A 13,385-nucleotide genomic window follows, 5' to 3' on the forward strand; every position below is an offset into this window, starting at 1 on the left:
TTGTAGTGAAATCCACATAAAAGGTATAAATTTAATTATTTAAGCGTACAAAATAAAAGAAAACCACAAAAAACACACTAATTTTCCGAAGTACTTTTACTTTTTTATTGAAATACGAGTATTACAATTATAATAAATATTACTAAAAATGGCAGAATCACCAGTGAATGACTACTACTACCTCAGTAAAATAATACTCAGATTTAGTTACGTCATAACATTATAAAACACCCTAACACATTAGAATATGGATATATTCAAAGAATTGCATAAGAAATAGCACCAAATAAAACACTAACCACACCCTTCCTCATAAAAAAACACAATCAATCTCAGAACAATAACAGAAAGACGCATTTTTGCCTTTTGACAACTCACAGTTCAAAACTGATAGATTTGTTTCTTACCAAAATATGTGTCCGCCTACTGCTTTTGTCATAGTTTCTAGTGCTAAAAGTTTTTTGACTGGGCACATGTAGCAATTCTTATTATATTGTGTTTTATTAACCAATGGTCATTTACTGGGGGGTGGTCATTTACTGGTGCTTTGACCCTACTAATTATCAAAATAAACATACCCACATTAAAATTATCTCTTATTCTACATAATGTTTTATGTTTGTATGATACTAAAAATGTATTATAAAATCATTTTCTTTGAGCAAAACAAGACAGTTCTCAGTATGAATGGAAAGTAAAAATTCACCTAAGTATTCACAATAAATTCGGCCGATGAAAACTATTTACATTGGAAAACAAATTAATGAAAAAATATTTATTATTTTCCCTTTAATATCATAACGAACAACAAATAACTCATGGAGAGAGTTCTGATTATTACTTTAAGAAAGTGCAAAACAAAAATTTTAGAAAACGTATAAGACTTTTAAAGCGCATTGACATGATCTGAAAAAAAAAGATTGAGTTACATTCTACGCCATCGTGTTCCTAGAAGTCTAGATATGTTTAAATATGCTTTTTTGTTATAATGCTACATAAAACTAACTAAGGTATATTTGTTTTTTATGTCCTTTTTTTTTTTAAGATTCCTTGAACGTGACACATTCAAATGAAAACTAATTTTGTAGAAACGTATTAAATATAATAAACTTGTTGAATAAATTTCAAGAATATTTCATGTAAGAAATGAAGAAATATCTGTGGTGCACGGAACATAAAATTACTTTAAAAACTTTTCATATTTACCAAAAAAATGAGGAGAAAAAAAGAAGAGTTGTGTTTACATTTTGTTTTAACTTGGACTATAATATTCTTTCTATGTTGATGATAAGTTTAAAAGAAAATTAAAACAAATACACAATGGGAAACGTAGCAAAGTCTTACTAGACGCGCATTTTCTTTTTTACACATTCATCTCAATGGTTTACTCAATAAATAAAATGTCTGTTTTTTCTAATTGAGTGTTCTGCCAAGAAAAATAAAAATGTGTGCTTTTGTACTTTAATGCTATATTATTTTCCAAGTTTAATCGTAAATAATTAATCCACGCATTATTTTTAGTCTTTTGACTCGATGGATACTCTCAGATGCAATTCCTGAAAAAGGAAATTGATTAGAGAAAAGTTGGCCTCGTTGTACAGTGAATGACGCGTTCGCCTACCGTGGGTTTGATTCCTGGGAGAGCTGACGTGAAATATTTGTTTATAAGGTGGCTAGTACCTAAAGCGTAAAGCTCGCATTTCATGGGTTTGAATATTGGTTCAAGATTTTGCGTAAGATATTGTGCAGTTTCTTGTCCAATAATTCTTGTGCCAAATCTCGAGCCATTTTGTTTACTATTTCGCACGAGGCAGTTTCTAGAATTGAAAATTCCGCGTAAGCATACGCAGAACGTAGATGTTTTGGCACCATGATGGGGCAATGGGCAGTTTCAATATTGACAAAACGAGTTATCTTGTGATGACGCGACTGCTGACAACTTAACGAACAGTACTTTAATCTGCTATCAAACATTAACAACACGTTTCAAAAGTAAAACGGAGAGAAAACGAGTTATCTTGTGATGACGCGACTACTGACAACTTAACGAACAGTACTTTAATCTGCTATCAAACATTAACAACACGTTTTAAAAGTAAAACGGAGAGAAAACGAGTTATCTTGTGATGACGCGACTACTGACAACTTAACGAACAGTACTTTAATCTGCTATCAAACATTAACAACACGTTTCAAAAGTAAAACGGAGAGAAAACCTTTTTTTAAATCAGAATTCCCAGAAACGGATAGTAAGCTTGCATTCAAAAAGTGCAGTGAATAAAATAAATTTAAAGTTAACATTTAACAGTATCATGGGCGTGGAACGCGCGCATGAAAAATAGGACGTATTGTAATTTTTTTATTAACTCGACCACAGATTTAGACCAATTTTGTGCATAACATATTGTTATAGTTACAATATTGATTAAGTCAAATCTTTCACCCCTTTTTAATCGCAAGAAGGAAACTCAAAAATTGTAAAATAATAAATAAATAAATGGATGACATATGAGATACCCTCTCTCACATTCTCGGCGGCTCAGTGTACACTCTTTTTCATCTTTTAAGATATCCTTAGATATTTGTTACAGAAAACTAGTTCTCTGAGATGATAAGGTCCAACTCCATCTCTTGGGTAGTCTTCCAGACGTACGTTTTCCAGATGGGATTTCATTGGATGCAGCATACACAAGTCTGTCACTGCTCATCCTGCCTACATGGTCGGTCCAGTATCTTCGTCTGGATCAGCTCTATCGCGCGATATCCTCTGTTTTACAAGAGTTTCTTATTAAAGTATTACGAATTCGATCTCGGGGCATTTTTCCAGCAATGGACCTTAAGACCTTCATTTCAGCAGTTCTGAATAGACCTTTGGTACGAATACGAGTGTCAGTCCGCGCTTCCACGGCGTACTTTATGATGGGTGTGTAGAGTAGATGAAGATTATCTTTTTTATAAATTTGTAACACTCTCATTTAATATTCTGATAATAAAAAAATGTTTTAAATCTTTTTTCAAAATTTTATTATTTGTTAAATGTATTATACACTAGTAAAAATGTGTTTTCATAACTAAATGAAGAAAACAATGCAACACAATTTCTGAAACACATACCTACAAGTTAGTACGTGATTATCATTTCCCTACCCATAAGTGCGTAGGGCACTACATTTGTATTCCAGTTACAGGGTATCTGGATTAATTTTATTTCATGGAAGGCAAAGTGATCAGTCAATCGCTTCAGGTGCCAGTCTAAACAAAACAAAATATTGAAGTGTAAATCCGCCTTTTTAATCAATATTTGAAGGCATCCTTCTAATAAGGGTCTAAATCCAAATGCGAATTTTACAGGAAAGGTGATTTAAGGTGAGAGGATTTTAAAGTAACCCCTGAACACATTTTAAATAAATACAAAATGCAATAATAAATGTCAATCCGCCCTAGTTTTACAGTGCCGTTTGGATTTGGACGATATGTGTTAATTGGGTCTACGTGTTCAATAAACACACACTTAAATACTTCAGAAGTGTTTATAGATAGAGCAAACGACTATGTATGCGTGGCCTCAACTTAAAATAATTTACCTATACTTAACCTATCTATTAACTACGCATACCGTATGGGGACGCGGAATAAGGATACAGTCGTCGCAAACGAACGAACTTAATGAGCTAGAGATACAAAAGATCCGAATGACTCTAAGATCTATTTAGTTCGGCGCTCTTTTCGTTCGCGAACTAACTGACCGAGATGAAAGAAACCTATCTCTAGTTCAATATTATATAAAAAAATACCCAGCTTTTAGAGTATAAAAGTTCTTTAGACCTTAAAATAAGCCTTTTCATTATGTTTTTGTACATTGAATAGTCAATCGATGACATTGATCCTCCGTTTTCTCTGTTTATGGACAGTTTGAATTGCAGCTTTTGGAAACATAATAATCCATAGAATCTGGACATACAAACCCTTATTATTCTGTTAGTAATTGTATAAAAAAAACCATGGAAATGAGCGCAATGCTACATAGACGCGTTTGAAATTAAAAAACACTTTTCGTTGCAATTTATTATATAGACCCTCATTCGAGAGACACCTTCATTTCATGTCGATCTTCCCAGGAATCGAACCCCTGACCTCAAACGTGGTAAACGAACACGCCAACTATTATACTGCAAGGCGAACTTATTACCACTCGATATCCCTTTTCAGCATTTTTATCGATTCATCCAGAGTAAAAATTACTCGTCCAGGATTCTGGTCTTATTTCACACACAGAGCTGTATTCTTCACCCGGATATGGAGAGTCAGAACGTACATATAATCATTATTCTATTGAATACCTATCTAGTTCAAAGAGCATAGCATTTTCCTTCCTCACAATATATTATCTTGCGATAAAGGACGTTGAAATTTCAAAGAACGTTTGAGTAAATTGACCTCAACCTGAGTCTTCGGGATACGCTCGGCTGCTAATCTGGACAAAGATATTCAAATTCAACAAAGATTTTCGTTGAGGTTTATTTTCTTGACCTCTTTCGTCGTCCTCCGACATATTCCTAAAACATCGACGGTGTTTAAAGACTTGAACGAAGATTTTTAATTTTTTTTTTGCATAATTGCCTTTTTATTCAACCGAGATATCCTAAGATTTACCAAAAAATGACAAAATAAGTCAAAATTGAAAGGTGAATTTTACCATTTTAAATCATGTCGATACATTGACATACCTACTCATATCACATGAAAAATATCAATCTTAAAGCGCTGTGAAAATAAACAAACAATGGCGTATGTTACGAGTGCATTCACGAAAAATATAATTCATTTTATACCAATACGTATTGGAATTGTTAAATGACAAACTAAATAATTAAAAGTATTTGAACTTTTTTTTAGGAGCGACAGACTCACATTAAGCAAATCGCTTTTGTTCCAAGGTCCTGTCCGTGCGTGTTCACACAAAGACAGAGCAGCCGCGCGCGGTGGTGGGGGTAATCATTGTTCCGCGGAGATAGCCTGCCCGTCTATCTCGGTGGCGATGTTTCGGGACGATTTTTTTCCTACAAATTGCTGTTTACAACAGTTGAGTCCTGAGACGAAAAAATGTGTTTTGGGGTGAATGACCAGTACAGTGTACACTGACAGATAATAATGATCAGATCTGGCATTTTTATCATTAATCATTAAACCACTAATTTAAATTAAAATAACAAGCATAGTTCATATTTGGATTTTATGAAAAAATTAAAAACAAGAATTTTTGATTAAATAATTTAGTAAGTTTATTGATTTTAATCATATTATGTCAGTATAAAAAATCATAATATTAAGAGTGGAGGAGTCGAAAATAATTGCTAATGTAATCATTTGTAATTCTTTACAAATCACAAAATGCTTTTAGCTGAAACAAAATGGCGGTCATCAACAAGGACAATGGTATCCTTAATGTTGAACGTCCTAAATCTGGGAGAGATTTTGTTCACCTTTGTAATGTAACGTAAAGGAAAAGCTACAAAATTTGTTACCAACAACTAACAACTACGTACAAATTGAAATAAGGACCGTTTATTCGGATACATTAGCATACAAATGCTTTCAGTTTTAAAAGATATATCAAACCCTGAACAAAACTGCCTTACGAATTTCAAAAGACACGTTTTATTAACATTGCCGTTGTAAATTGAGAAGACAAATGAAATAAGCGAAATGATATAAAGTACCCATGAAAGAGTGATGCAATCATAGAAGACTAGATTAGATTTTGAATACTAATTTAAATAGGTTTTTGAAAATCATACTAAACATAAAATGAGCATGATAATAATCCGAGGGGGGCGCAGGTTATTTTGAACAAATCAAAAGGTTAATGTCGATTTTTACAATAGTCAAACTTTACAATTAACGGCACCTGTGTATTTGCTTTAACTCCGCCTTGTGCCTACCATGCAAGAGGTCATAGGCTCGATTCCCTTCATGGTCGAAAATAAATATTTATTTAAAGATCTGTTTTTACACGATAGAATTTCATAGTCCCTGAAGTGATACTTAAAGCCTAAGACTGATCATCGTACCTTAATGTCACAAAAATGATCACGATACGATGTAATTGCTCCAATGCAGTGCCCATAGAATTAAAAATAGTCTAGAAGGAGTTAAGAATCATATTATGTAAGAACGTTTATAAGTTATTTTTTTGATTTTTCTATACGTACACCCAGTAACTATTTTTTTTTTAAAAGATTAAATTAAATCCGGGTAATGGTTTTGCAATGTTTGGGTAACATATTGAATATTTTGGGGTCCAAAAATCTAAAATTTCTTTGCCTGAATTCAAAGTTTGAGGTAGACCCTATGACCCATCCTCTAGTTTGACTTCTGGTAGTGTGGGAGTGTTCCTTTTGGGATTTGATGTAGTAATTTGTCTTTACAAACATTGTTATTCTAAAAATATATGATTGCCTTATAAATGGATGTATGTTTTTTTTTTTCAATTTAAAAGAAATATTTGCGTTCCTATGATTTACTCAAATATTTCATTTTGACGGCCATTTTCAACGAGTTGTAAATAACTCACTGTAAGAAAATGGGAATCAAGTTGGGATAGAGTGGGATTCGAACCATGGACCTTTGGTCCATGAGTCCGAGATACTAGTCACAGGACCACAACCCGATCATTGTAACCCGATTGTTCTTAATTTTAGTTATTGGTACAAACACAAGACCAAAAACAAAACAAAAAGCAAAGAATCCCAAGAAGCCATTGAAAAACGGCAACCAGTACCGAAAAAATGAGAACATTCAATGGTCAATGTTCCCACTTATACTCGTATCTTGAACGTAAATCTTTTAAAAGTCTGCCAAAAAATTGTTTGGGATATTTGGACTGTTTCCGAAAATCCCCCCACTTTGCCCCACTTTCACCGCGCGCATGCTTAAACTCGCCGCGGAATGTTGCCAGATCGCGAAAAATATGTCCATAACACAAATGAAATTTATTTAAAAAAAAAAACTAATTGTTAATTTCTCTAAAATTTTATTGTACACGCCGAAACATTGATTGACACAAAATAGTAGACAAGTTAAGGGGCATTTAATCAGAGAAATGGAAATAATGAACTTTGAACTTAAAAAATAAAACTAATTGTATTTTACATAAAACGGATCATGTTAAATAATATTTGATGTTTTAATGATAATGTCGGTCAAATGTCCACCACGGCGTTGTTTATTCCGAGAGGTCCAATTTTTGTTAGTTCTCTCATTAGATGAGCAAAGTGCTAGTCCATGATTTGAAAGTTAAACTAAATTATCAGACAGATACCGAGGTGCCGGGTATCGAAGAATGTTGAATAAAAGAGAAAGAAATTGAAAGTTTATGCCCTGTCCGAAAGAAAACCATTTTCATTCTTTTCGAAGGAAAGACATCAACGATTTTTTCGAATGAAGAAATCAGTAAAACTTTTACCAATTTCCTCAATCGTATAAATAATGCCTTTTAATTAAGAACGTATCAATACAGTCTACCCAACGGTTTTAATTTCCCCTTTGTCGAGTACCTAAGCTTTTTGTGATATATAGAAACAAAATTAATCATCAGAGTTTTACATTTAGATAAATGACCTTTTGTGTCGTAAAAACATTTCTCCCCAAAAATGCATTGAGCAAATTATTATTTGCTTTGTTGGTTTCCAAAACTCATGTCGCCGTAATCTTTGTATTATTTTTATCCACTCCATTTTCCTTCTTTCATTAGCAGGGAAGCTAAAATTCCACTAAATCAATTAAAACCAATGTTCTCATTAATAAAAACAAGCGTAAAAAATGGCCCACCCTGGCAACACTAACAAAATGTCCATTTTGTTTTCTTTGACAGTTTGACAGGTAGAAAAATAATAAAAATTTTGAGTCATGCATTTGCTGCTTACACATACATTTGCTACTTTCACATGAAATGTGATCCCATCCTATTTCTTGTAGATCCCAGCAGAATTTCTCCTTGGGAGTTGCGTAATGAGCGACGTCTAAAAATAAACTAATGGGTGAAAACGTCAAACTACTCTTAAGAGTAGTTTAGTCGCCTTCTGTTTGATGTGCGTATGCGGTTTCTGGACTATTCTTAACTCTATAGTTAAAAACATTGAAATCGCATTTAAATAAGAATTAAAATTTAGCGAAAAATCGAATACGTTTTAATTCATTTTAAAGTAGGTACCTTTTTAGAATTGTGTCTGGGATTTCCTTTTACAAAAAAACCATACGGATGTTTTTTGTAAATAATATAAAATTCAACAACCTTTCAACCGAGAAATTATAACATAAAAATGAAGGTCTAGGTACAAAAATAGACACACAACGTACATAAACCCTGAAGTCGTTAAATGTTCAAATCTAATTTTCTTTTTTAACCATACAGCTCAAATTTCTACAAAAAGTAAATAAAACTTAATCACTTAGCTTACATTTACAATAATATTGAGTTAACATTTTCGTGAAGTTAATTTCCAAATAAACTTGTGATGATCTTGAATATCCAATACATTTTGTCAAACTTTAAATCCCAAATTAGTCTTATTTATCGTTTTTTATCAAGTGTAATGGTTTGGACGTGTAAACAGAACTCAATTTATTTCCTTCTCGAAAAGATGAGCCTTATTTTTGATCCTTAATTCCATGGAATGACAACTTTATTTCAATCGGCGATGATTTGAATATAAAAATAATTAATTTATATGACAGAATATACCTAGTGCTGGTTATAATAAGATAGGTATGCAAAAGTAAAATAACCTTTTTTTGTGTATGTAAAGCTTAAAAAGCATAAGGATTTACGATTTACTGAATACAATACTTTGTATAAATAATTATGTATGTTTCTAATAGTCTTAACGTAGATACATACTTATGTACACACATACTTATGTACACAAATATAAAATCTCCTTTTTTTCTCAATCTTTTCAACATGATTAAAAAAAATATTTATTTACAATAGTATTTAATTTCTATTTATACAAATGATATTTTAATCATTGATGTTGTGGTTTTTCATTATGTAATTGTGTAATTGTGCTAAAAAATTCTTTTACTTGCGGCGATGTAACATCGTGTTACCACAAGCAAAAGACAGAATATTCTGAAGTTCAAATATTTGGCAAAAAAAAACATGCTGTTAAATGGCGGCCTCCGTGATGTAGTGGTTAATACGCTCGAGTCACGCAAGGAAGGTTCTGGGTATATTGTTTTTTTTTTTAAATATTGTTTTTCTCAAGCTTGGGTGATCACTTTAATTCTCCACTATAATTAAGCCTCTAGTTCTGTTGAGGTGCAAAAAAAAATCCTTTCCCATAATACATAAAAATTAAAATATAGCTTAGGTCTGTAAATACAAAATAAATTCATACAACTAGCGAGGTGCACTTTAACTTTTTGTCAATAACCGACTGATTGAACGAATTTCTTTTTTGTTTATATATCTTTCACACAAATACCAGCCACATAACAGGATCTCTGTCTTCCTTATTATACGTTCTATTTTTTGCTCTTTCTCATAATGTAAAACTTTTTTTTTGGTTTTGGCATCGCTTTCATTCGTATAATTGAACAAAGTTAGGTAAAAAGTAGCCAGCCATAGAAAAGTGAAACTGAGAAAATAGAACTTCTGTGAAAAGAGTGAATAATCAATTCAACATTACAGTTGAATTTTTTTGCCTTTAACAAATGATAAACAATGAAATTTTTTTACACTGCTAACAATAATCTAATTATGTATTTAACCAGTTTTAATGATTTTTAAAGTATTGTATAAATTTTCTAGTCTTGTGGGTGTTTTCCGCAAATTAAGACATGCCGTTTTTGTGATTGACCCTATTTTCAAAAGGTGATTATAACAGTTTTTTGTATGAAAGCGGTCTGGCTGTTTTCAGCAGAACATAGAATTTACCTTACTGTACCTGATAACACAAATTTCTATTATTTTCAAAATTGTAAACTGGCTGCTTTCTGCATAACTACGTAAAATTACTTTTGCATAGTAAGGATAAATATATTTTGTATGAAAATCCAGCATAAAGTATATAAAAATTTTGCTTTCCAAATCCGAAGGGAAAATGTCCATTTGAAATTTGCAAACAATACAACTTAATCATTAAAAAAAAGAGAGATATATTAAGTCTTGTATATTATAAAGATTCGTGTTACACAAAAGTTAAACCCTGGTTATCAATTTTATAATCGACCGGTTATTATTTTAGTTAATATCCTTATGTATTATCGCCTATTTTTATAATTATGCTTCATAAACTCAATGGGGAATTCTTAGTTTGCGGTGTCAAGTAGTAAAATTGAAATCTGTTTTTGCAAGATTTAGAAACTGTTTTGAATTACGCTGTTTTTTTTTATTATTTTTTATTTATTTAAATTTTATTGATAAACCCTTACGGGTTACATACATTTAACAAAATGTTTTCACTTTTAAAATTCACATTCTACTGTTAATAATAATATTTTTTAAATCTTTTGTAAAGGTTGTCTGAGTCTTTTGTTTAGTTTTGTCTGGTAGTATATTGTATAATTTCAGTCCATGGTTTATAAGTCTCGATTGTCCTTTTCTCGTTTTAAAAGATTGTATATGATATTTTTCTGATATTCTCGTATTGTGTTCATGTTTACTACAATTTTTTTCAAGTTTTAATTCTTCGTCTACAATTACATCAGTGGCTAATTTATGAATAAATTTTAAAGATTCTAGTTTAAAGAGTTCAGTTACGTTTAATTGTTTAGTTTGTTCAAAAAGTTCTTTAGTTGCTGTTAGATAGGGAAGGTCGTATACTAACTTTAATATTTTATTTTGCTGTTTTTGTAGTCTGTTTATGTCATTTTGATATCCTGTCCCCCATAGTAGTTGCATATAACATATTTTAGTTTTTACATATGCTTTATACATTTATTTGGGTAGATATGTTTAATTTAATTTGGCATCGATAACTAATTTTCCGTTTTTTGTGGAGATTTCTAAGTGTGCTTCTGATACCCCGAGTTGATCCTATCATAAAATATTATCAGCCCTAATTTACAGACTTTTACTATAAATATACATGTAAGCACATACCCTGCAAATGCCGTATTCAGAAAGCGGTTTTATATTATTAGGGTAATTCTGACTGGCATTTGTACGGCTTAAGAAAGAGTAATATTAAGGTGTGCTTATGTCTTCCGCGTAACAAATTAACGTAATGCAAAATGACTTACTGCGCATGTAACTCGGTGCATTTCCGGAAGACGATGGTAACGGGGCTGGAGAAGCAGATGACTGCGTTCCAAGAATGAGAAAAGCACCTAATGCTCCCAGTATCATTACGCTTCCTGACGCCATGTTAACAGCTGTAAAAATACACACAAAGGTATTAATAATCATTTTTAGAAATCTTATTCTATGCAGTAAAATAAGAAACTTCAGCCCTACGGTAAATTGGATACAATAAATGTTTTTTTGCGCGCAGTCATTATTGGAGCATTAAGTTGTACGGCAAAGTTTCTTGAAAATGTACGAAAAAAATTATAAAAAGTATTTTAATAAAAACAAACTACTTTGAACGTCATCACTGGTTCATTTGAATCAACCAATGATAAGAGATTTATGGAAGATTTCTGGTTTGCTTGCCGTCAATGGACTAAGGGCTAATGGGCAGAACTGATCGAGAATAAGCGGAAAAAAACCTCTGACGTCACACGCAGAGTTATTTCAGAAATACACTTTATGTGGAAATGAAAAAATATGGCTTGAATTTTGGCTTATTTCAATAGTCTATTAAAAACATTTAAATTTATTTCAAAAGAAAGGAAACATATTTTTGAGAAGGGAATATGGAAGTCTAGGCATTTACAGGGCTTATGATTTGTCATTGGCTGGTTTAAGTGGCCACTTTACACACTGTGTAACATTCACCATTCTGCTAATGTTTGAACATCCACATTTTGTCAACTCTTCCATCTGTTGACTTTTGTGAAGTAAAAGAGCTAAAACCTTAATCACTTTATTTCAAAAATATTTTTTCCTCTCTGTTGAAATACATTTAAATATGAATAACTCCCTAGAGAGGAAATCCAGCCAGTCTGTAAGCATTTGAACATACTCAAACATTGTCTATTAAAAATATAAAAAAAACTGAAATTCCTCATTCAGTGCAGCAAAGTGACGGCTTTTAAATAAAAGATATTTATGTACAATTTCACTAATCATTATTTAAAAGCTTATAAGTGGATTTATTAAAAAAAAAGTACTATTTTGATGGGTAACAATAATGTTTTGCAGTCAAAACACAGAAAAAAATATAATTAATCAATTATTTGCCAATACAATACATTATTCAGAAAAATAAACCAAATATATTGATATTTTTACTTAAAATGTAATGAAATTGACGCGTTACAAATACAATGAATGCTAAAAAAAAACAAGAAAATAAAATCCATTTACACCGATCTATATTATTTGATTAAAATAAAAATTTTGACAAACACTTGGTTGGAGGATCTAGACCGATTGGCCCACCTCTCTGCCTGGAACCAATAATTGGTCACAGGCAATTATTGCTTTTTATTTTTTACCCGTCTATTTGAATTGATATTTTAAATAACTGTATGATATTCATTTAGTTATAAATATACAAGTTCATGCCGATTCAATCGATAATATAATGTCAAAGTATTTTTATATTAAAACATAAATAAATTATGTATTTTGAGCAGAATTCGAAGGTGAGATTTTTTTTTCATATTAATTAATTAAGCTATAATTTAAAAAATGACGTGATCTTTACTTTGCATTTTTTCTTTTTAATAATTTTTTTGTTTATTTTATTTTTGAATTTTTGTTGTGTATTTTAAATTCTGTAATCTATTTAGATTATAACTAATGCCAAAACATTGATAACAAATTCTTCATATGCGTAATTTATAACATCGTGAATAATTTTAATACTTAATTGAAAGAAATAAGTAATATTAAATATCTCATAAAAACACATTTCACGCTATAACATGGGTCAAAAAATGGAACAAGATCTTAAGCAAATTTTTTTGCAGTTTCTTGTACAATAATTTTTGTGCCAAATTTAAGTCGTTTTATTTTCTGTTTTACACGGGGCAGTTTTTGGGATTAAACATTGCGCATAAACATGCGTAGTACGTAGATCTTTTCGGTGTCATGATATATAAAAGAGTGTTTCCCAGTTGACAAAACGAGCTATCTTGTGACGACTCACTTTTTATTATTCTGCGATCAACAATTAACAATAAACGTCAGGTTTCTAAAATAACGCCAATCTTAAACCTTATTGAAAATCAGTATTTACAGAAAAGAAAAGCATGTGACAAAGCCTGCGAAA

The 13,385-nt window shown here is 31.3% G+C and overlaps 1 protein-coding gene across 1 annotated transcript in view; it reads right to left on the reverse strand.

The window, feature by feature from the left end:
* The window catches only part of sNPF (short neuropeptide F precursor), a 205,715-nt gene that overhangs the window by 75,633 nt on the left and 116,697 nt on the right, over positions 1 to 13,385 (reverse strand). Inside the window, exon 3 of the mRNA XM_088234207.1 lies at positions 11,248 to 11,379. Within this exon, the coding sequence (XP_088090333.1) occupies positions 11,248 to 11,371 (124 nt within the window). The 5' untranslated portion in view covers positions 11,372 to 11,379. The remainder of the gene's footprint in view (positions 1 to 11,247; positions 11,380 to 13,385) is intronic.

This window comes from Micrasema longulum, unplaced genomic scaffold (assembly GCF_059751315.1).
Source record: "Micrasema longulum isolate JH-2025_06_02 unplaced genomic scaffold, ASM5975131v1 h1tg001215l, whole genome shotgun sequence".
Lineage (NCBI taxonomy): Eukaryota > Metazoa > Arthropoda > Insecta > Trichoptera > Brachycentridae > Micrasema > Micrasema longulum.